The 25235-nt window shown below is 40.9% G+C and overlaps 1 protein-coding gene across 3 annotated transcripts; it reads right to left on the bottom strand.

The window, feature by feature from the left end:
* Positions 1-380: 380 nt before the first annotated feature.
* Positions 381-10556, bottom strand: LOC101962508 (cystatin-C). Of its 3 annotated transcripts, none has more exons than XM_005334615.4 (4): positions 6856-10556; positions 3217-3481; positions 1616-1729; positions 381-694 (listed from the first exon to the last, which is right to left on the bottom strand). In XM_005334615.4, exons 2-4 carry the CDS (start codon positions 3469-3471, stop codon positions 611-613), a joined length of 453 nt encoding a protein of 150 aa, XP_005334672.3. In that variant the 5' UTR covers positions 3472-3481; positions 6856-10556; the 3' UTR covers positions 381-610. The 3 variants fall into 3 exon arrangements, with proteins under 3 accessions (XP_005334672.3, XP_077907444.1, XP_077907443.1); XM_078051318.1 differs by lacking the exon at positions 6856-10556 and adding an exon at positions 5213-5452; XM_078051317.1 differs by lacking the exon at positions 6856-10556 and having other exon boundaries at positions 3217-5452.
* Positions 10557-25235: the final 14679 nt, after the last annotated feature.

Below are 25235 nucleotides of genomic sequence, written 5' to 3' on the forward strand. Positions count from 1 at the left end.
ATGAATAGGAGGAGACAGGAATCACTACTTATTTAGCCTCTTGAGAACCTGACAGGGACAGGATAATCCCAGCCACCCATCACTTGTGCACACATGGAGGGAGTGTGCCACAGCCCTGGGCAGTGGCCAGACTCTCCTCACCATCTAAGTAGCAGCCACGCTTCCAGGATGAAAGCCTAGGTTCCTATTCTCTCTTGTCCATTTCCCAGCAGTAGTTGCAGCTGGATACCTGCAATCCCACCCTCTTCAGTCCTCTGAGACCAGATCCCAGATATCCCAGTGGCAGCACTGGCCCCCGTGCACACACACAGGCCTCAGCTCCCCATCTGTGGCAGAACCTTCCTGTGTGGACCCCCAAGACAGTAACTACTCAGGAGAAATATATGTCACTATTTTATTGAGAAAGGCAGGAGAGGTGCTTATAGGCCAGGCACCAATGTGTTTGAAAAATAATGAGAAGGAACAAACAAGGGAAGAGTGACATAAGCCATCTCCACTGGTCTGTTGGTGCTGCCACAATAAGGGCTAGGGGATATCTGAGGGTCTGGGGCATTACAGGGGAGTGGAGTGAGGAAGGGGTAGCCAATGCAGTTCTGCCTGGCACATACCCTTAGTCATTATGACAACTGTATTGTGTCATGGAGATTGTGTGCAGCCAGGGCACAATGTAGACCTGGAAAGAGCAGTAAGTCCTCTGTAAAAAGAAGAGAAAGGGACAATCAGTGTGTGATTCAGATAACAGGGAAGATGTTCAATCTGAGATGTCAGAATTGGGGTACAGAATAATGGTCGTGGGATTCTCAGCCCCTATCTCCTTTGCCAGGTTCAATTTTGATAATCAACCAAACTCAATATCTACTCATCGCCCTGCCCATTGCTCTGAGTCCACAAGACACCATGTGACTCTCTCCCTGGATCATGTGTAAGGCTGTGGGAGCCCCAGGGGTGCAGGGCATGGAAGGCTGTCACTGTCCCAAGTTCCCTCCACCTCCAGCACCTGGGCCAGCAAGAACAGGGGCACAGAGGGAAGAAGTGGGCACAGTAAACAGCCTTGAAATAGGCATCAGGGTTGGGGGAAGGTAGACAAGATGAAGGCAGATATCCCCAGGGCCGTAGAGAGGCTGGCACTGAGAAAGCAGGGACAGCACCAGAGGGTTTCATCTGTTTACAGGCCCCTGATCTGTCCATCATGGCTCTGGGCAGGTGGCCAAAGGTGGGACTAACAGAGCTTTTTCTCTGTCCTCAGCAACCATCCTGTAGCTATGTCCCCCAGGCCAGCAGGCAGCACACTCAAACACAAAAGGGTGTCCTCCTGGGACCCTAATTAGAAGGGAAAACCCACTGTGTAATTCAAGTTGATCATGTGTACACACATGGCCCCTCCTGCAGCACCCCACATGTGTAAAGGTCTACATCTGCATTAACTCATACACACCCCACTTCACATGTATCTATTCATGTGCCACCACGCTCCCCCCACTCATCTACACACACACAACACATGCATCCATCCATATACACACATGCATCTCTTGACACTCTCACACATGAGCATACAAACAAGCTCACATGCCCCTCTTCGATAATCAGCCCTGGGCCCACGTCAATGACATACCTTGTGCTCATGTAGGTGCTCAACGAAGGGACATTCGGCCAGGTCAGACTGAGACTTAGTACAGGTGGTTCGACCTATCTCCAAATCCAAGTAGTAGTTTGTCCCAGTGACAACCTACAACGAAAAGAACGGGATTCATTTACAACACTCCAGGTCACTTTCACATGTATGCTGTTACTTTATGTCACTGAGTTAATACCTTTACCTAGTGTGTTAGTCAGCTTTTCATCACAGTGACCAAAATATCTGATATGAACTACTTAGAGAAGAAAGGGTTATCTTGGCTCACGGTTTCAGAGGTTTCAGTCCATGGTTGCCTGGCTGCGTCCAGGTGAGGTCTTCTCAATCCCAGGGGGCATTCAGTTGCCCACGACTATTCACTATGATGCACTGTCTCAGAGTGAGGGACACTAGCCCCTTGAGGCTACTCCCAGGGAATGCTCCCAGGGCATGCCATGCACAGGGAATGAAGGCTACTCAGGACATGTTGAGTGGTGCCTACTCAGAGGACTCTGGATGGGGTCCATCCTGAGGAAAAATCTGAGACACCCAATATAAGCATATCGACATGCTCTGAGAAATGTGTCCTTAGAGGATTTCACTGGTAAATGTCATATTATACATAACAAACTAAGATGGCTACAATGTCACTAGATGATACAATCTTAAGGAACTGCAATGTATATGTAGTCATCCTTGTGGGCACATGACTGCACACCACGGTTGGTGGGACCCTTTGAAATGTCAAGGTCATGAAAACTGACCAGGAGCTGCTCCAGATGAAAGGAGGCTGAGGAGACAGGACAGTGACTGCAGCATACAGGGGCATCCATCAGTGCACATCAGCAAATTTAAGTCTGTGAATTAAGGTAACTAAATATGACAGTGTTGATTCCGATTTTCAAAACTGAATCTTAGATAAGAGAATGTCCAATTTTGCAAGCAAGCTGAAATGTTGCTTCTAAAAAGGTCCAGAAAAATAAATGCATATAAGTACATGCATGTACACGTGTCCTGGGAGAGCAAGGACGAAGGAGGAAACATGGCCTACTATTAGGATCTAGATTTGCAATAATGTCAAAATTAAAGGTGAAAAAAAGCTTTTCAAAGATCTTTTAGTGAAGGCATGCAGGGGGGCATCTATTTTGTTGTCTCCAATCATTGAGTTAACAGTTTATACTAATTCCAGGCCCTCTTCAGGCTGGCAGTAGGGATCTATAACCAGGGCAGAACTTGACCTTGATCCTGACCTGTAGCCCTGGTGCCCCTTGCCTTCTGGTGGCTGGAAACAGAAATAAAACGCCAGGAGCCCACCTGGAGTGCTAGGCAGGGTGGGTTTCCAGGCTAACCCTGAGCGAGGACAGGCCCGCAAAGGGCGGTAGAAAATTACCTAGGACAGGGCTTGGGTGAGCAGCAGAGTGTGTAAATTCCCTGGCGGATCAGAACACCCCGAGCCCATAGGCTGTTGAGTTCTCTATAGCAGCAGGCAGTGTACCCAAGTGGGAAGCAGCAGCTAGAGGAGCGAGGGAGGGGCTGGGGACGCGTTTGATGCCCGGTGAGGGGCAACTCCTATGATTCAGGCCTGAGGCGCGAGCACGCACCTGCTTGCGGGCACGCACCACCCTGCGAACACGGCTATAGTAGGGGTCATTGTTCTCCTGGTTGTAAACGCTGATGGCGTAGTCAATCGCCTGATGCACACCCTCCTCGTGTATGTCTGCCTCCTCCAGACCGCCAAGCATTAGTTGAGAGCTCCTGAGTTCGGGTCTTGCGGGTCTTGCGGCATAGCCAGCCACCATGGCTGCCAGAAGGAGCAGTGGGAAGTGCAGGGGTATGGCCATGTTTGGCTGGGACATGGAGCTGTACCTGCAACCAAGCGGAGAGTGATCCAGAGACCCTGAGTACTAGGTGGGCTGCCACAGCACTTTTATCCCTCTCTGGCCCACTGTCCCTCCCCAATCCAGGCTCCTCCTTTTCCTGGCTGCTCCCTCTCCCCACCTTTAGATCCTGTTCTCCTTTTGGGCCTCTTACAATGTCTCCCCTCCTTCCTTATCCCTCTTCATTTGTCCCTTTCTCCATCCCACTCAGATTTTCCCTCCCACAATATACTCCATCTTCCTGCATTCTCCCTCTCTTGCTTCCTCATCCTGATCCCCCAGTTCTACTCTTGATCCTCCTTATGAACACTCCCAAGCTTGGGTCACCTTGGTTTCCACAAAGGTGTCTGCTCTTTCTGAGCCCTGAAAAGCATTTGACCTGCCCAGCATGACTTCTTTTTTCTCCAGATAAGAGCAATATTTGCTTCCTGGGGTCATCAGAGGTCAGGGAGCATCTTTGAGCTGTGGGTCAAGGAATGGGAATTGCCAGAGCAAGTATGATATTTCAGATTTGCCAGAAAGAGCCAGCCTGTGCCTTGTTCTGGGGCACTTCTTTGCCAAGCATAAGTGAATCAACCTTTATTAATTTTACAAGTTTATAAATTTATTAATTAATGAGTTTCTTAAGAATTCATTAACATTTAATAAGCAAAACTTTCAAGGGCTTCTCCCTAGGTCAGACCAGCCAGGGCCTGGAAGTGGAGCATAGGTGACTGAACCCTAGACTTGACATTTTAGGCTGACTGCCCAGGAGACGTAACATGAGCCATGTGTAATTTTAACTTTCTAGGAAACATTTTAAAAAGTTAAGAAACACAGGTGAAAATAATTTTAGTGTTCTATTTAACCTCAAATATGAAATATTATTTTAATGCTTCATAGGAGATATTTTACATTCTTTGGTTTTGGGGTGTTTATGACATTTAGAGTAAACGTTTGTTTAAACTGGCCCCATCTCAAGCACCCAGGGACTATGTGTGGTGGTGGCTGTGCCATCGCACAAGTCAGCTTCAGGTTGTGTGGTTGGGATGTGAGGAGGTGATTAATAATTAAGATCAGGGAGTCACAGGTGTTCTGTTCAAAATGAAATCGAAGAAGTGAGGGAAAGAGTTGGGTCAGGAAACCTCTTTAGGACCCAAAATGATGAGAGGTCCTGTCTGGGGGAGACAGAACCAGCAGTGCAGCGGCCCTGAGGTAAAGTTGGATTGTGCCTGTTCTAGCAACAAGCAAGGGAGTGGCATGATCTGAAATCTTACCCTAGGGGTTAGTGGATAGTGCTCTGTGGGTGAGGCCTTGGGTGGGAGGGTAGGGAGACTCCTGCCAGGCCAATAAGAGATGGTGAACAGTAGAGGGAATGAATCTTGGAGCACAGTTCTACCCCTGCATCCCCCTTCCAGGGGCTGCACAACCAGCTTTGGTTCAATGTTCCTTGCTTGGAAAACTTGTCCTACTTTCAAAAAATACCCCTGAATGAGTTATGATTTACATACAGTAATTATGTGTTGGGACTGAGAAATTTTAATGAATGAATACATGCATGAGAGTTACCCCTCTCTATCAAGATCTAGAACATTTGCATGATTCCAGAAAGCTTCCTGGTGCCCCTGCAAGGTGAAAAGCTTTGCCAGGAACCCCAGGAGGCACCTGGACCTTTGAAGCACACCCAGAAGGACTGTCTAGGGAGGGGCGGAGGGGATGGTCAACCAGCATCAGTCCAGACCTGCTGTGGTCTCAGCTAGGTGATGGGTGGGGCTGGGTCAGTAGGAATCCAACATGAGGTGTAAGTAAAGACACCATCTCTGTAACATAAAAGTGCAAGACAGAAGAAACGAGTGTTGATGTAGAAGCTGTAGCAGGTTATCCAGATCTGTTTAAAATAATTGATGAAGGTGGCTACAATGAAAAAAAAAAACACTTTCAATATGGAAAATACAGCCTTATATTAAAAGAAGAAACAATCTAGACTTCCATAGCTAGTAGAGAAGTCAATGCTTCACAGCTTCAAAGGGAAGGGTGACATCTTATTAAGGGTCTATATAACTGATGACTTTAAATTGAGACTAATACTCCTTTATGGTTCTAAAAATCTTAGGGTGTTTAAGAATTAAACTAAATCTACTCTACCTTTGCCCTACAAAGCCTAGGTGACAGGACATCTGGTTCACAACATGGTTCAGTGAGGATTTTAAGCCCACTGTTGAGATCTACTGCTCAGAATAAAAAGATTGCTTCAATATTACTGCTCATTGACAATGCATATGGTTACCCAAGCGTTCGGTGGAGACACATAACAAAAATGATTGCTCTTCCCCTCCTGCTGACACTGATGCATTCTGAAGCCCATGGATCAAAGAGTTTTTACAAGTCTTATGATATAAACAATAAATTCTTATTATTTAAAACAATACATTTTGTAAGGCTATGATTGCCTTAGAAAGTGATTCTTTTGATGGAAGCAAATTGAAAACCTGAAAAAGGCTTCATTCTAGAGTCTAACACTCGTGAGTCCTCAGAGGAGGTCAAAATAGCAACATTAACAGGAGTTTGGAAAACATTGATTCCAACTCTCATAGATGGCTTTGAGGGGTCCAAGACTTTGGTAAAGAAATCACTATAGATGTGGTGAAAATAGAAGAGAACTAGAAATCAGTGGTTGAGCTTGATGTGACTGAATTGCTGCAATCTCATGATCAAACTCGAGTTGAGGCAAGGACAGTGGTTTCTTGAGATGAATTCTGCTCCTGGTAAAGATGCCAGGAATGCTGTTGGAATGACAACAAAGGATGCAGAATAACATAGAACTTAGTTGATAAAGCAGCAGCAGGATTTTGAGAGAACTGCTTCCAGTTTTGAAAGAAGTGGAATGCTGGGTCAAATACTATCATTAGTATGGCATGCTTCAGAGAAATATTTTGTGAAAGGAAAAGTAAATCAATGGGGCCAGCTTCCTGGTTGTCTAATTTTAAGACATGGCTGCAGCTACCTCAGTCTTCAGCAACTACCATCCTGACCAGTCAGCAGCCATTAACATCAAAGAAAGGCTCTCCAACAGCAGAAACTGTACTACTCACTGAACATCATGCCAACCTGTTGATATCAATAAAAATGTGAAGACATTCTGAATAGAAACAATGGCCAACAACAGTCAAGATATATTTTTAAAAGTGAAGATTATTACTGTTATTCAAAATAAAGAATTCTTGAAACTCAACATTTTAATAAAATCAACAACCCAATAAAAAGTGGGTCAAAAACCTTAGCAGACACTTCAGCAAAGAAGTTAAACAGATGGCAAATAAGCATATGAGAGATGTTGCAAAAGAGAATTTCAAAATAAAACAATAGTAAGACACTACCATATACCTGTTAGGATGGCCAAAATCCAGAACACAGACATCATCAAATGTGGGCAATCTTATGGGGCATCAGGAACTCTTATTCATTGCTGGATGGAAGGCAAAATAATATAACTACTTTGGAAGACAGTTTGGTAGTTTTTTTTATAAAATTAAACATACTCTTTTGATACAATCCAGCTATCCAGGTTCTTGGTGTTTTCCCAGAGAATCTGAAGATGTATTTTCCACATAGGATGGTAGAACATGATAGACATTATCCAACATACATGTATGAAGACATGAATTGGTGTGAACATACTTTATATACAGATATGAAAAATTATGTTCTATATGTGTAAATAAGAATTGTGATGCATTCCACTATCATGTATTTAAAAATAAAATCAAAATTTTTTAAAAAAACTATACATGGATGTTTATAGTACCATCTTCATTACTTCCAAAATTTGAAAACAACTCATATGTCCTTCAGTATGATAAACTGTAGTCCAAACAGACAATGAACTATATTACTCACCACACAAAAAAAGAAAATGAACTTTCAAGCCTTGAAATGACATGGAGGAAATAAATTTATACTACTAGGTAAAAAAGTCAATCTGAAAAAGCTACATATTTTGATTCCAACTATATGACAATATAACATTCTAGAAAAAGGAAAACTTATGGACATGTTTTAAAAGATAAGGGACTGTTATTGAGGAGGAGATTAAGTGGAGCATGTAGGATTTGGGGGGCCATGAAACCACTGTGTGAGACTGTAATGATGGATACATTGATTCTACATTTGTCCAAATCCATAGACTATGTTTCCTAATGTAAACTATGAACTTTGAATAGTAATTGTGTAGGGATGGAGGTTCATCATTTGAAACAAGTGTATTATTTTGGTGGAGGAGATTCATAATGGGAAGATTGTGAGTTTGGGGTAGGCAGCAACTATATGGAAAGTGTCTATACCTCCCCTCTCAGTTTTGCTGGGAACTTAAAACTATTCTAAAAAAAATGATATCTGAAAAAGTACTATTATTTAAAAAATTAAAGTCAAAATAAAATAAAAGCAAAATGAATAAGCAAACACAAAAACCCAATCTGTCACCAGAATATTAAGAAAAGTCTTGGGTTGGACATCTTTTTGAAAGGCACAGAGTGGGCTATATACTGCACTATATGTTTTCCTTGAGCAGATGGGTGAAGCATCACCCAGCAGAGGTCATCTACATATTGACTCGGGTATCCAGGATCTGGGAGGCCTGTGGAGTTTGACCAACTGACCAAATTCAAGAGTTTGGGTAGCGCTATCCTCTCTGCCTAGTTAGCTCCCATAATGCTGGGCTGCTTCATTCACCCCAATTTCTTTATGTATTAATTGCTTAAATAACTTGTGAAGTAGTAATAAATGCATGTTTAATAAGCAATAATCGATTTGTACTTTTCTTCATTACCTCTCCCCCATTGACTGGCTCACACCAGGGGCATTTGCAAATAATAATTGGCAACTGGCTCCATTATAAAAAATATTGGGCAGGAACTTCAAGTAAGGTGACAGCTAAGCATTGATCACTATGATTTGCAACGTGGTCATCAACAGTAATCTTGAAAAGAGCAGCTTTGTTTGAATGGATGATCTGAACACCTGACTGAAGTAGAGTTAGGACAAAGATAAAAGAAGAGAGTTAGGAACAGCAGTGGGTGGGTTATGTGGACAGGCCTGAATTCACCAGAGGGGCCACTGAGATAGCCATGGGGCAGATTTAGCCAACAGTGCCAAATACTTAGATTTTTCTGAAAATAAATCAGAAATCTAGATTTTTAATGAGAAGCCAATTATAATTATTCTTTAAAAGTAACAGAAAGTTGCTCCCGAGTCTCTACTCTTCATCTGGAACCTTGGTGATGTCACAGAAGGTTTAGAACACTGATTTCAACACCCCTGGAGGTGACTTTCCCCCTTAAGAATCTCACACCAAAGAATGAGCATACTACCTTAATAGAAGGTTTCCCCCCAAGGTAGTTGCAAGAGGATTCTTATTTTTATATCAATACAAAAATTTCTATGGTTTTAACCAATGGTGGTTCATCTTGACTAATGTAGCCAAATATACCCTGTCCTGTGTGTGCACAAATTATGTTTTTGACTTTTGGCTCAGGATTTTTTATCTGCAGTTATTCAAATAGGTTTCATTAGGTACAGGTGAGGGAAAGGGGGATGCTTTGAGTCCAGATGATGGAAGTTTGCCTTGTATTGTTGGTGGAAAAGTTTAGGGTGTAGCTGTAGTCTGGGTGGCCAAAGTTGAGTGCAGAGAAGACCAGGTAACAAGATGTCTTCAAGGCCTTAGAGAGCCTTTCTGGAGGTCCCCCTAAAAAATGTGGATTATTGGGCTGCTGAAATATCTAAGGATTGAAGGCAATTACCCTAAGGACTCTATGTGAACTGCCTCAGGAGGAGCCATCGGGTTGTTAAGTCCAATCATGAGGCTCAAGCTAGGATTTTAAAGGCAAGGAAGAAAAATATCTGGAATTGGCAATGAGCAGGGAGAAGAGCCATCCCACCCCAGTTCAGGCTCTGTGGTCAGAGAGCTGCAAGAGAGCAGTATCCACCTCGAGTGGACAGCAGGGAAAACAACATCCTCATAAAAAGGCAGGGGGGAAAGGTAAGACTTTCCTCTGCTCCTAAGACAGAGGTCAAGTTCTCGTCCTGCCTTCCTGGACCAGCTTCTGGCCACTTCTCAGCCTTGCCCATCCATCACGTCTTTCCGAGGTTCAGCCCACAACCTTCCCTTCAGTTCCTGAGATAGAGCACACCCTCTGCCTGTCCCAAGGCCTTGGCACTAACTGTTCTCTAGACAAGGAAGCCTCCATGCTGATCTCCAACTAGAAGCCTGTCCCGCCACAATGCCCGCATCACATCTCAGCACACCTGAGTCTCTTCCGAAGCTGACTTCCACTGAGGTGACTCTGACTTACTTTACTTACCTCCTAACAGGCTCAAGATGCTCCCAAAGAGAGAGCCCGTGGGGGGGGGGGTGAAAAGAGAGTTGTCCAAGATCAGGTCCTGAGTTCCTGAGCTTTGAGCAAAGTGCGCTAGAGTCAAAACATAAATGAAAACATCTGTCTAAAACAGTGAAATGCTACACACTAAAACCATCTATATTCTCCATCAACCCACTGATTTATTAGAATGTCAGGCTATGTTGAAAACATCAAATCATAATATCAAATCCATCATTCAAAGGAGTAAGTCTCCTCACTGCCTCCCCATTCTACTCTTACCCCTGACCAACCCATAAACAGCATCATGAAAGGAAACAAACAGGGAGAAAGAAAGAACACCAACCACCAGGACACCCAGCACCACTGTAGAGATGAAGCCCTTGGAATTCACACAGGTGTCCAAGCTGCCACCTGCTATGTAATGACAGGGTTGCACTGAATGATCTGTGAGTCCCGTCTCCATCTGATGCCATGTTATTCCAGTGGCTTTTAGGGTGATAGACTCCAGCCCATTCAATGGCTGATTGCTTCAGAAATATCAGTCAAACAGGCTCCCCAGCATCTGCTTCTCTAGGCTACAGATGTTCCTGACTCTCATAAAACCCCTTAAAGTAGTAATGAAGAGAAGATGTTCACCTTACCTAGGTTTGACCAGCAAATGAGGTGAGGAGGAAAGCACAGCAACTAAACCTCCTTGGAAATCCAAGGAGCTTTATGACACAATAGACACCCCACCCTGCCCCACCCTAGGTGCAATGAGGAACCCTCACCTCTGCAGATTCCTTGTTTAGCTGTACAGGCTTTGGGGGGAGGAGGGCTTAAAGCAACTCAAGAGAATACAATAAGGTTAGGAAAAATACTTCTCACTTCTAGAAATACAAAAACATTTATAAACCAGAATTTCATTTTCCTTATTGAATGGCCCCGGTTGGATATTCTTTTTAGAAGGGGAGAGATGAGCTGAATTTCTGGAACTCAACATGTTAGAGATCAGGCATAAAGCTAAAACTGTCAGGTCCCTCTGGCCTCTTACTAACCCTAGGCTTTATGTGATTGTTAGTTAGAAACAGCATTTTTATCCTATCTTTTGGGAGTTTCTTTAAGGGTCAAGGATGTTAAATAGGGCTTTGCTCTGGCAAGCTGAGAATTTCTAGATGATTGAATCAAGGAGCCATTAGTTTCTCTTCTTTTTTCCCAAAGAAAAAGCAACCCATCTCCCACCTCCTCTCCCCCCCCCCTTTGAAGCCGAAGAGGAAAGAGAATGGAATGAATCTGACATAACTTTTCTGTGTACATATATGAAAACACCACAGTGAATCCTACCACCATGTAGATCCACAAGACTGGGATCCTAATAAGATATATTCCACGCTTGTATAATTATATCAAAATGAACTCTATTGCCATGAATAACTAAAAAGAAAAAATAAGAAATGGCTAAAATGTCATCATAATTCTTGATGAAAAGGTTAAATAAATTTGTTAGAGTTCTTTTGTCTGCTGCCAATGGAAGCCAACTGCTGACCTAGTCAAGAACTAAATAATGAATGGAATTTATGAGGAGTGATTGGGGCATCTGATGAATTCAAGGAAGGAATGACCATCCATCTCAGCAGGAAGCCACAAGAGACTCAGCAGGAGAAGGTAACACCTCTCTGGAATGATGCCACCAACTCAGCGCAGCTCCAACCACCCCCAGGTCCTACATTTCTCAGTTCTTCTTGTTAAACTTTCTGCTAAATAGGATATTATAGGCTAAGCCTGAGTCATATGACCAGCCCAGAATCAAATAAATGTGACTACAGGGCAAGAGTCATAACTTACCAGCAAAGCTGTTGGGGCCATCCTGTGAATGACAATAGATCCTAAAGAGAGGCATAGGAGGGGTATACTTAGTTTTACTTGTGCCAAAGATGGAACTCAAATTAGGTTGCAATAGCTGGCAAAATAGAGATTCAAGAAGATATCCAGGGAAGGGGAAATGTATACCTTTGAACTCAGGTCTGTGATTTGTGCCTCTCATTGTAGCGCTGTTCCTCAGCATAGTGAGCAAGCACACCACTGGTAGGAAAAGGAAAATGGGGTATCTGTGGGGTAGACAAGTCTAGATCAAGTTACCAATGACCCAATGCTTACCATTCAGTCCTCAACTTATTTTAATCCCCAGCAACATGAAACATTGTTTGGCATTACTTTTTAAGGGTCAATAATTTCTTCAATTTTGTGCCTTGCCTATACTCCTTAAAGGTTCCTCCAAAACTTCTGACTTCATTTTTCTGACTTTCTAGGATCCTTCCTCAGAAGTTTCCAGCATCCCCTTCACTCAAGAAATCATACCACTTTGAAGTTGGGTGAAAAATCATTTTTTCTAGCATTCTAGCTCACATTAGGATTTTATATATATATATATATATATATATATATATATATATATATATATATATATATATATATATATATATATATAAAATAAAATAAAAAAAGATTTAGTGAGATGTATGTTGACTCCAACACCTCTTTGTTTCCACCTTGTTTGGCTTTAAAATTTTAATGTTCCAGGAAATAAATCTGATAGTCCCAGTAGGAGTCACATGTCCTTCCCTAAATCAGGCAACTGTCACTTGCGGGGCCCAATGTGGTAGCCATGACCGTCACCATTAGGAGTCAAGGGGGAATTGCTAAAAGAAGGAAGGACTTCTGTGAACCAGAATGTCCCCCAAGAGCCTCTGCCCAGAGGGAGAGCAAAAGGTCTTATGTAGATTTCACTCTGAAAAATGACCTGCTCTTAGAGAAGAAGACAGACATTGCCTTTCCAGTTGGCTTTTATGGTGGAGAGGGTGGGAGACACAGTAGATGAGAAGACCTTTGCTCGGGTCAATAAAAAGCCTCCTTCTGAAACATGTATTCTCTCCTGGATACTGCTGACCTTCTGCTCACTCTACTTAGGCAGGTAGGATGATTCCCAGGGGTTGATCAGGAGGTTGAATGGGTCCCACTGCAGTTTGAGAGATGATTTCTGTAGGTAACTTGATCTTCACTGCTCCAACTCCAGATAAACGTACCTCCCCTACTTTTGGAAATCCCCTCCAACAACATAACAGAATCATTAATTACAATATTCTTAACCCACCCCTGCCTTTAGTTGACTCCAAAACTGGGAAACAAAACTTTCTGACAAATCCGAGTTCTTCTACAGAATTTTTTAAAATTGGAACTTAAAATTTCTTTTTGATAGCAACACTTGGATGACATATACCCAGGAAAGAGCCTCCATTATGTTTCCATATTGTGGAGAAGCCATGTCTGAGAGTGATGCTAAACTATAAAGAAAACCAGAAATAAGAGAGGCCTGACAGTAACCATTTCCTGGATTTAACATTGTCTAAAGTATCCCTCTATCTCTTCTCATCCCAATTTTGATGAGTTAGTTTGGGTTTGAGCCTAGAACTTGCAACCAAAAAAAATCCTCTCTGCGCCAGAAACAATCAATCATGAATCCCAAGTGATAGAGTATCATGGGTCCATTTATCCCCATTATGATAAAGAAACAGCTGGTAACCTAGGGTACAGATGGACCTGGTGGCCCCTAACAGACTCCAGTCATTTCTGCCAACCCATGGTCTCCAGCTTAAATCCTACAGTCTCCTCATATGAGAATCTTGCCAAATTTCCTCCAAACACATGTGCAGGGCAGGTTAGAAGTGCCAGGGAGATCATATCGATAAGCAGTAGTGGATAATGCCACCCCTCTGTTAGTATGTATTCTTGTTGCACACGCTGTCCCTGAGATCCCTACTGGGATTAGCCCCTGTCTCCAACACTCATTCACCTGATGATAATAATTGATAATGTACCTTTCCTTAGATCTCTTCTCTGCCTTGTTTCACTTCCCAGAGATAATTTTGAATTTGTCATCCTTTCTCAGCATCTCTTTCTGGGGAAGTTCGAGCTAAAACAACAGATAATAAGGCTTCCTCCCTAAGTGTTTGCCACCATGTAGAATATTAAACATGACCATAAAGCCTTTGACATCCCTTCAGTTAAGATGTGGGGTTTATATCATCTGGTACATGAATCTGGGGAAACTCTTGTTTTTACTTTGAACACTAAAGATGGTGGAGGTGATGTGATGCTGGATCTGGCAACTCACCCTGGCAATCCAGTATTTAGTCTGTGAAGAAGCTCATTCTGGTCACTACAAGAAGCCACATGGAAAGAGAGCTCTGCTGGCCAGTTGACAGCTGTTCAACCATCTCAGATGAGGCCTCTAGCATACAAGGGAAATTGTCTTGAATCTGCAGCCCTATCAAGCCTTAAGGTGACTATAACCCAACCAATATCTAACTGAAGCCATAGAAGAGCCCCCAGTGAGAATTTATCAGTGAAACTCAGCCACAAGAGGTGATAATAATCATGTTAAGCCATTAAATTGGAGGTAAATTGTTACACAAAAATGATGAACAAGCCAGGGTGTGGTGACACACGCTTGTAATCTCAGTTGCTCGAGAGGCTGAGACAGGGGGATCACAAGTGCAAAAAACTAGCCACCTCAGCCACCTAGGGAGGCCCTAAACAACTCAGCAAGACCCTGTCTTTAAATAAAATATATTTTTAACAGGGCTGGGTATGTGGCTCAGTGATTAAGTGCCCCTGAGTTCAATCCTCAGTGTCAAAAAAAAAAGAGAGAGAGAGAGAGAGAAAAAGTGCCATAGAGAGAAACAAACTGGTTCAAACTGAGAACAGAGAGAAAAAAAGCAAGACCAGAGTACAGGAAAGTGCTGAAAACCAGCTTTCACATTTGTTCTCAGCCTGAAAGCCGATGAGGCACAGGGACTCTTCCTAGAGGGCAGAACCAAGAGCAGCTGAATGACCAGGGAATCAGGAAAATGCAAAATTAAAACTTATTCTGGACTTCACTCTCCCTGACCAAAAGTATATAGTAAAACCACCCTAGATTCATGTGTCATCTTCCTTTTTTATTTTCCTTTTATAAAGGAGACTTTCCATCACACTTAATTCCATTAGATCTGAAAGAGATAACTTAGATGCAGCTCACGTCTCTGGCTCCAGTCATCTGGGAGTCCCAATTGCACTCTTGAACTTTGCTGCAGTTCAGTTTTGTGAGCCAATAAATTCCACCTTTTAAATAACCCAAAATTTATTAGATTTCTGTGACTTGCAATCAAATTAGTTATGCTTCTGAGACTAAGTAATGTTCCCCTGGGGAGAGTTACCCTGTACCTGCCAGCACCCTGATTAAACAGAGAAGGTTTCAGAGCTGATGTATCTGTTCGTTTTTGCTGCATAACAAACCACTCCACAATGTATAGTCTTTGCATTCCTGGGCATCTCTGCTACCTGTCTAGAGTTTGTTGATCTTAGCTAGATAAGCCTGAGGTCTTATGTGTCTTAGGTCTATAGAGAGGTTGACTGATCTGAGTTGATATAAGATGACCTCAGTCATATGCCTGGCAGGTGGATGGCAGTCAGATGGTTGATGGAGGTGACTGAGGCTTCTTCTGTATCAGGCTAATAATGTAGTGGTTTTTTTCACATGATGGTTCAACAGATTTCTTTTTTTTTTAAACTAATATTTCTATTTGTTTTTTTTAGTCATACATGACAGTAGAATGTATTTTGACATATGATACATCCCTGGAGTATAACTTCCCATTTTGAGGTTTTTGTACATGATGTGGAGTTACACTGGTCGTGTATTCATATGCAAACCTAGGAGAGTTCTGTCTAATTCATTCTACTGTGGAAGACATCTTTTGACATCAATATTTAGTCTTGTGATGTTTAACATCTCTCTTCGTTTACTTGGGTCATCTTTCATTTCTCAGAGTAGCAGTGCCTTAGTGTGAAAAAAAAAATCCTCACAGATATAAACCTAATGAGAGAGACCTGAGCTCCGATGAGGAAAGCCTTCTAAGAAGGACCTGACCGTGACAGGATCTAAATTGTAGCCTCACGCACAAAGAACATCACACACTCAGAAGAAACTTGGTAGCCACTAGGCCTGGAAGAAGGTTAGGCAGTGAGAAAGGCGTAATAACAAGCAGAACAGATGCCGCAGAATACGAAAGAGAGAGAACATGAAGAAGAAAGTGAAAGTTATGCCAGAAAACACAGTGTAAAACGTATGAACTCAAATCCCTACAATAGCCAAAGTTAACAACAACAACAAAAAAAAAATTGAAATTAAGCCAAAAGGAAAACCCGGGGCCTGTATCTAACTGAGGACTGAGGAGCGTACACACTAGCCCTGACTGAGCTGCTATGGACTCTTATTTAGGACAAGAGCAGAAGCACAACTGTAAGAAGAATCAATTTCTTTCTTGAAGGTGCTTCACTGAGTTTCTGGGGTTTTTGCCTGGGTTTTAACAACTGATCCAATGTATTACAGAGGAATATTTGCTTTGAAAATAAAATTTAAAAGGTTAAATAAAATTATAAATCTAGACCACAATTCAAGCCACCAAACTAATAGCTTTGTCTATGGATGGTACTATGAATCATTAATTACTTGCTAATTTTACTTATTCTGGTTTTTTTCTCCCTCTTATTTTTTAAATAATTTTTCCATTGGTTCAAATTAGTTATACAGGACAGTAGAATGCATTTTGACTCATTGTACACTAACGGGGCACAACTTCTCATTCCTCTGGCCATACATGGTGCAGAGTCATATCAGTAGAATAACCATTCCTGTATATAGAGTAATAATGTCTGATTCATTCTACTGTTCTTCCCATTCCCACAGCCCCACCTGTCCCCTCACTTCCTTCTGCACAATCCAAAGTTCCTTCATTCTGCCCTGCTGCACCCCACACACACTATGGATCATCATCCTCTTATCAGAGAAAACATTTGGCCTTTGGTTTTTTGGGGGATTGGCTTATTTCACTTAGCATGACATTCTCTAGTTCCATCCATTTACCTGAAAATGCCATAAATTCATTATTCTTTAAGGCTGAGTAATATTCTAAAAGGACTTGTGGAAACATTCACTCCCCTCTTTGAAGAATACGGTTTGAAAGTAACCACCCCAACTTCCCCTGATACACTCTTCCCGGTTATTGCAGACTGGTCAAAAGTGGGCAGGGGTTCTAGCTCAGCCAATCAAACAGTGTGGAATTGGGGCACACCCCATTGTTTGGCTGTACAGAATTGAGTTGATTACTCACATGGACTCAGGCTACAGATCTGGGCTATGACACTGAGATCCCAGGAAAGCAGTGGGACAGTGGAGGGGACATTCTACAAAGGCAATGGAGGTGTGGAGGTGAGAGAGAATATAGTCAAGTGGGTAGGCAGAGGCAAGGACAACTAAAGACCTTCCTGTTTTCACAAGCCCAAGTGCTGCTTGTCCACTGCATTCTGGATAGAATATATGATATAACTCATCTGCTTAGTATTTAACTTCTTTGAGTAGGTTTTATATTATACCTCCCCCAAAAAAGCACCAAGAGTTTATATGATTAAACTATAACCTATCTTCTTCCTGCTCCACCCAATCAGTTCCTACATAGCATCTGTTGTTTTCATATCCTTGGTAAAATAAGATGACTCAAGACCAGATAAAAACAATGTTTGTCTGTGGTTAGTACACCTTATGCACTGGTAAAATAAATAAATAAATAGAAAGATAGATAGATAGATTGATAGATAGCCTATAAAAAGGAGAAAACAAATTAATTTACAAGTTAACTTTTACTAGGCTTGAGATATATTCCCTTAGAGGGATAGGGGGAAAATTGGGTCATTTCACAAGTTCAGAGGGAAGAAAACTTCTTGCTATTGTTTTCTCTTAAGTGAATCAAATGTGGGTAGCCAGGACATGATGCATAAAATAAAATCTCATCAAGGTTCAGTCAAGAACTCTGCAAAATAATGGCCAAAACTACTCTTCATAACAGGAAGAATCTATGTGATTGATCTGAATCAGACTCCCTTTCTCCGGGGAAATTTAATGGAATTAAAATCTCCCTACTCCCACTTAGAAGTTCATACATAATCATAGCATGTTATTACTCAGATTGAGAATGCAAAACTGAAAAGCCAGAGCTGGTATATAATGCGATTTATTTCTACCAATAATGAATTGTCCCCTAGGTGATAGAAGGATATGACGATAGAGGCGAAGGGGAAACTAATAACCTTTTCAGACACTGAACAGCTGCACCCAACTTGTGGGCGTCTTCAGAATTAGCAAAATTGCTGCTGATTCATATCTCCAAGAACTTAAAAGTTCACCAGGCCCTACTGAAGTGCAAAGGACAAGATGTCTCATGACTTTTCAAGATGGCTGTGCACGTTTATTTTTTAAGTTATTAACTTTTATCAGGTAAGCAGGATATTATTCTAAATAATATTTAGAATATTAAATATAAATTTTAAATATAAATTTGATAGAAACTACACAAGATAGTTCATAAACCTGAAAAAAAAAAAGACAGGCAAGGCTTTCGAATTCACTTACTACCCACATCATGATGATATTAGTAAAATTCTGGCTTATAATCAAGGTGGACTTCTCCAGTTCCTGGCTCTGTCACTTGGTACCAGCCTCTAAGCTCTAACAGTTTGCTTAACAGACCTGGGTCTTGACTTCTTAGAAAAACTATTTGATGCTTGTAGGAATTTAGTAGAAATTTGAAGTACTACATGTATAAGACCTTAATAGGCCTCAGACACACAACAAGTACCAGATTGAAAGCTCTTCCCCACCCTGTCTTCTTCCTGTGCTTTGCTTTGTGGGGTCAAATGCTGAATCTAACTCTGTAAAACATTGTTGTAAAAAGACTTACAATTTCAGATGGTAGCCTGAACTTAAGAAATCACACCCTCTTGACCAAAAAGCTTATCGTAATTTAGACACATCAGAAAGAGCAGATAAATAGCTCAGAGTGGGGGGAAATTCAATACTATAAAAAGATAAATTTCCTGAAATGAGTCCTAATCAAAATTCCAAAGGGTGTTTTCTTTGCTTGCTTGTTTTGCATGTGGTCTGGGTTTCTAAAACTTAATGGATACATGTAACAAGATTGTATCAGACTTGCTATAAAAAACAAAGAGCAAGTAGAGAGGATTACTATACAAGGTACTACTAAACTGCAGCAGCTAAGACTGTGGAGGTCTTTGTTCTGGATTGACCAATTAATAATAGAGGATCAGGGAACCCAGAAACAGTCCCTCACACATATGGATGCATTCCAGATCCCTGAGGGAAGAAATGAGTCATTTAATGAGCAGAGAGGGACAGTTATCCATACAGTAAAAGCAAAATCGGGATACCATGTTACCTCATACACAAAAATCATTTCCAGTTGGGAATAAAAGGAAGGAAAAGATATGCCAGACTGTTCTGTGATGAGAAATAGCTTCAAAATTTCCTTGACTTGATACATCAAAGTGTATTGCCTGCTCATGCCAGAATTCTCTGGGGCTGGGTCCTGAACCTTGCAGCCAATTGTTGGCAGCCTGATATCAAAACATACCTCTACAGCTGCAGCAGTGATGGGAATCATGCACTGACTCTCAAATGTTTCCCAGAAGTGACACAAGTCCTATCTACTCACATTTAATTGATAAGGGCAACTTATAAGTCACTGACTGCCTGAAAATTAATCCACTTGCCATATGCAACACAAGGACTAACCATAGAAACACAGTGTTAATGGGGGTGGGGAGAGGGTTGGGGACAGGGCATAGGAGAAATATGTTTTGATGCAGATTTTATTTTTTAAAAATTTGAAATACTTTAAAATAAAAAATACATTATTTAAACATACTTATAAGTTTAAAAAACAGAAAAGTTTAAAAAGATGGTTATTTCTGGGATGAAATGAGGGAATGAGAGAGGAAAGATGCACATAGATAAAAAGTGAGTCATTGGAGTTGTGTCAGTTCTGAAGCTCTAGTCCAAAATCACCAAGCCTTAGAGGAAAACCAACAATTCCAAGGTCAACAAAAATAATGTATTCCATAGAAAAACGAGATACTTTGGAAGAGAACATTTTCAAAAACCCGAGATATCTTCAGACATATTTGAAAATAACATCCGTAAGACAAGGACAGTCTGCTAGAAAAAATGATCAAAGAACAAGAAAATATTCTTGTAGTGTGAAATGAAATTTTCTGAAGAAGCTACATTTATATTAAAGATCTGTAAACTGTCTAAATAGGACACCATGATTGTGGAGAGATGGAATGGTAAAGGTTGAGAGTCAAAATTATCTTGATTTGTTTTAGGCCCTTTCATAACCATTTACCTTAACTTTTGTATCTGGCATAATATTCCCATGACTATGAGATAAACTTCTTAGAATTTATGGCTAACTTAGCAAATCTCTAGCCTCCATCAATCCTAAAGCTAAGAATGCTGTAACATCTGATACCTAGAGAAGGGATTTTCCCAACTTACTATAGCCTGTCTACCTGATGATCCCACCAATGTAATTGGTAAATGTATAGATTTGTAGCCTTCTTTTATTCTGTGTTTCTAATAGTTCACCTAACTTCTTCCGTGGTGGAACATGTCATTCAGGGTCACTTGAATCTTTGTGCCAAGCCTGTTGTCACTCGTATTTGACAAAGAATAAATTATTTTCTGATTTCCTTTGAAGCAGAATCACCATTGTACATCGGCTATAATTAAAACTGTTATTTCTGAGTTTGAAATAAAATTATTGGTACAACTGGAAGACACAAACCTCCCAGTCTAGGAAGCTAAAAATGAAGATGATGAAAAATATAAGAGAAATATTTGGAAACCCTGACCCCAAAGACTCAAAAAATATATAATAAAATACAAGTGCAGGGAAAAGAAAAGTGTTCCAAGAATTAAGGGGGCATTCATTATACTTTTTCAGAGTATGCATATTTCCTAGGAAGTAGTGTAGCCTTTAGTGCTCTAGATAAAACTCTTTGTTTTAGGAAAATTGGTTTGTTACACTTTGAAGAAATTTATGTTTTGTTTTATTTGTTCTGTTCTCAAGTTCATAAAACTCAATTAGTGCATTTTGGAGCCTCCCTGTAATGTCTTATAATTTCTGCTTCTCACTGATTTTGTATGACAATGATGTTTGTAATTTATTTGAGTATCTTGGAGAATGGAGTATTTAGACTCATCTTTTGGTTGAGTTCTCTTCTGATATATGCTTTTTATTTGGCTTTCTTTTCTTTCCTTTTTTATGCAATTGTATGAATGGATCATTGCTGCTTTTGCTCACTGTTGAGCAGGAACAGGTGAAGCATGGCAGTGTGGGGAGAGAATGAGAAAACTGAGTAAAGAACAACAACCTTTGTGGTCTTTTTGATTTGTGTATCATTTAGCAGCCTCATTTGTACCAGTGTGACCAAATAATCTCCTTCTCTTCCTCCTTCTCCTCTTCCTTCCCCCACTCCCCTCCCCTCCTTCATCTTTCTCCTCTTCCTTCTCTTCCTCTTCTTCTCCTTCCCCTTCTTCCCCTTCATCTCCTTTTCTTCTCCTTCCTCTCCTTCTTCTTTTTCTACTCTGAATGGTAGGAAAGATGCATCTCCCCTCCATTTGCCATAAGAGATACTGATGAAGCCCCAAGCTTGCTGATTTTTGTGAGAAATAGAAAGTTCAGTGATCCATTTTCAAAATACAGTATTCAGCCTTCATTGGATTTAAGAGCCAATTGTAGCCATTTTAACTATTGCCCTTCCCTTTGCCCATGCCAGCTTTGAACTTAGCCAATTGTATAGATTGTAATCCCAAGCTTCTCTATCAGGGTAAGAGGCAGTGCTGCCTTAGAGATAAAAGCAGGTGGACTGCCTGCCCAGTGCATTTGCTAGCCAGGTTTGATAGCATGGTCTCCCGGCAGAAGTAAAGTTTGCCTTGCTGAGCCACTTTGAAGCATGTGTTTGATTCCTTGAGGCACCCTAGTATTTCTACATTTTCAATCTGATCCTTTCATTATCTCTTTTTTCCCCCTTAAAACATCTCCCTGGGCTGAGCAGAAAACTCCAAATAATTAGCAGTGACATTCTACCTTAGTCTTTCTTCTTTGCTGTTCTTTTGTGCAAAATTGAACCTCCAAAATTTATTCTCTGCTTTTTCCATGGCCATTCAAACACCCAGATAAAGCTAAAAGAAGCTTTAAAGAATCCTAAGATAGTGACTCACACTTTTGGGTACATGTGGTACTTGTTCTAGATTCAAGAAACAGAAGGCAATTAGAAAGTCCAGATAAAATAAGTCTTTTAAGAAAGTCATGCTTTATAAATCAAGTTAACACATCATTTGACAAGCAATGAAGAGTTGACTATTATTCTAGAAATATTGTGTTCTGTGTGCTCTAGGGTCATAATAATGGGCTTGGAGAAAGAAATATAATGCAAGTATATTGGCTTTGAGGTAAGCAATACTCAATATACCATATCTTGTTAAAGGATTATTTATTAACATTGGACTTTTAGCTCAATATATAGTCAAAAGTACATTAAATTAAATTATGGTGCAGAATATAAAATAAATTTTATCTTCCCTAACTAAAGTCCAATTAATAGGGGTTTTGGAGTGGGTTGTAGAAAGAGGATGAATCCTAAGATATGTTATAAGTTGATAGGAAAAAGAATGTTATGTTTAATTACTGTTGTATTTACTAATAGAAGTACCACCTAAAATTGGGAAGAGGTAGGTGATAGGAGAATAAAATGGTTTAAGTAAGCTAAATTTTAAAATTTAAAATCAGAAATTTAGTGTATATACACTATTTTAGAATAAATGAACCTGCACAACAGGCTTATTAATTAGTACTTTGATGGTAATTACCAGAACTCAGAAAGCATGGACAGCCTTTGGAAGAAGGCTTTGGGGATAATGCATTTTATGGCACACTTATATCTTTTCACTTTTCTTTACCATATGTGCATATTATTTTGGTAAATATTAAGATGTTTCAAATTTCAAAATTACCTATCATATCAAAATAGTGGTATCCCCACTCAGCTTCTCACATTTCTCAATATTTGGGTTCACTGACCTCAAACCTGCTATGGTCAGGTTAACTGTCTGACACCAACTGAGCTAATTCTATGGCAATAATTCCAAATTCCTTTGGCCTCAAATCCCTCTGAAGCTGAAAATAGGCACATTGACCCCTCAGATCCTGGAATGAACATAACAAGCATCACTGGTCTGAATCCCTGCAGAGAAAACTAATAAAAATAAGGATAACAGTTTCTGCTCATATGACAGCTTCCTGAAATGATTAATGACAGGGAAAAGGCACTCTATCTTTGTATTTTCTTGAGTCAAGTGCTGTCTCCACTGCTGGGCTAATGGTGGGGTTAGTTTGCTTTACCTCCACTCAAGTCAAGTCCCTGTTGCTGAATGATATCTTTTAAGTATCTCCCATGTTTCCTAAAATCATGTGAACCTACTACTTGTATGCTGGAATAAATGACAGCAGTATCACTATGATTATGGCTCAGTGTTTACCTCAGCTGTGTACAACTAGCCTGAGTCAAAGCAGTTCTCTCCTAGCTGCCAAGGAAGAGCCACAGCACACACATGACCTAAGTCAAAGTCAACACAATCTGCCACCTTGAATTATTTAAACAGACTTAGGAGAAGACAAGACAAACTTCATTGACTGGGATTAATTTGGATAATTAATGAAATCTGATTCTCCAAATATAATAGCAGATAGCAATCTAGGCATGTTGGTAAATAATTTGATGCCTCTGAAATAAATTGAAAGAAGTAGAGATTTGAGCTGAAGAAGCCACCCCTGGGTGAGTGCCTGGGGTTAGGAAGGATTTCTGCTGCCTTCTGCGGTCCTAGAAGGCAGAGCTAGATCTAATGGAAGGCAGCTTGGGAGTCAGCAGAAACCTACATTTTCCAATAATTTAAAAGAATGTGTAATATCTTAGAGACTTCCAGGGGAATCAGAGTAACCATAAGGAAAGCACAAAGGTGAAACAGGCAGAGATTTCACATTGCAGCTAGCCCTGGACAACACCATCTCACCTCTGCTTGGAGGCTAACTGAGCTTGAGAACTGGTTATATTTGTGGAGGACACTGCCTGGAATCACAGAAGTCTAGAACTATTTAGGCACCTCAGCTTTTTTGTTTCTTTTGACCACCTCATACCATTTTCCTAGAGCTGCCTCTTCAACAACTCTTATCCCACACCCATCTCATATACATATTTTATAGGATTAAGCTCAAATTTTGCCTTCTGTTTTAAACAGCTCAGTGTTGCTATGACCAAAATATGCAACAAGAACAACTTGGAGAAGGAAAGATTCATTTTGGCTCATAGCACAGAAGTCTCAATCCATAGATGGTCGACCATTGCTCTGGGCCCAAGGTGAGGCAGCACATGGCAGAAGGGCCCGGTCCAGGAAGGATGCTCAGCTCATGGTGGGGTCAAGAAGCTGGGGCAAGGGTAGCACTTGGAAGATGTACCCTTCCAGGGCATGCTCCCAGTGACCCACTCCCTTCAGCCACATCCCACTGCCTATAGTTGCCACCCAGTTAGTCCATTCAAACTAGGGTGGACTGATTAGGTTATAGCTGTCACAATACAACCATTTCACCTTGGAACATCCCCTTATCAATATGGGAGCTTTGTGGGAACACCTCAGATCTAAACTATACTACCTTCTTTTAAAAAATCTTTCCTGAAAGCTATATGGAGGAAAACAATCTTCAACTCATAGTACATTTGTGGGTTTATCATTTGAACTCCTTTCCCTAGGTTATGAGTCCATTGGAGGCAGGATCTAAGTATTATTTGCCTATATATTCCCAATGCCACATCAACATCAGGCATGTATATGTTCGCTGTTTTTTTAATGAAATGTAAATGAGATATATACAGCTTGTTCTACGGAAGATTCCACATGTTAATTATGATTGCCTCAGTGGCTCTCAAATAGATTTAAGGTAGAGTGCAGATGACTGTCTGCTTTGATGTGTGCACCAAGTTCTCAGTGTGCATCAAACACCAGACACACGACTTTGGTCTGAAATGAGTGATTTCTTCCTAAGTTTCCTAACACAATTAAAGAGGTCATGTCAATATGTTCTAGGTTTAATACTCACTTCACATATAAGCTTAGGACTGTGATGTATGATTCCTGGGTACCTCTTCCTGCCATAAAATGGACTGATTGACATTTGGTGGGATGGAGTAAGCTTATATTTTCTTCTACTTAATAATGCAGCACATTAGGTCTTTTTTAGAGCATTGCACATGCTTCATGCCTAAAGAGCTAAGAAGCAGTTGTTGAGTGAAAAAAAAAAAAAACATTAAGAACTTTGGAGTACTACTAGGGCACTGTCTTCATCCATTTTTGGTTGCTATAACAGAATACCCAGGACTAGGTCACTGATAAAGAATAGAGGT

This window comes from Ictidomys tridecemlineatus, chromosome 5 (genome assembly GCF_052094955.1).
Source record: "Ictidomys tridecemlineatus isolate mIctTri1 chromosome 5, mIctTri1.hap1, whole genome shotgun sequence".
Lineage (NCBI taxonomy): Eukaryota > Metazoa > Chordata > Mammalia > Rodentia > Sciuridae > Ictidomys > Ictidomys tridecemlineatus.

What these genes read in the sequence shown, in the direction of transcription:
- LOC101962508 (XM_005334615.4), bottom strand. Translation starts at nt 3,471, where the DNA reads ATGTCCCAGCCAAACATGGCCATACCCCTGCACTTCCCACTGCTCCTT. An exon ending in TGGTGCGTGCCCGCAAGCAG is followed by an intron (nt 1,730 to 3,216) that starts GTGCGTGCTCGC and finishes TTTTCGTTGTAG; the next exon opens with GTTGTCACTGGGACAAACTA. An exon ending in AGCACCTACATGAGCACAAG is followed by an intron (nt 695 to 1,615) that starts GTATGTCATTGA and finishes TTCTTTTTACAG; the next exon opens with AGGACTTACTGCTCTTTCCA.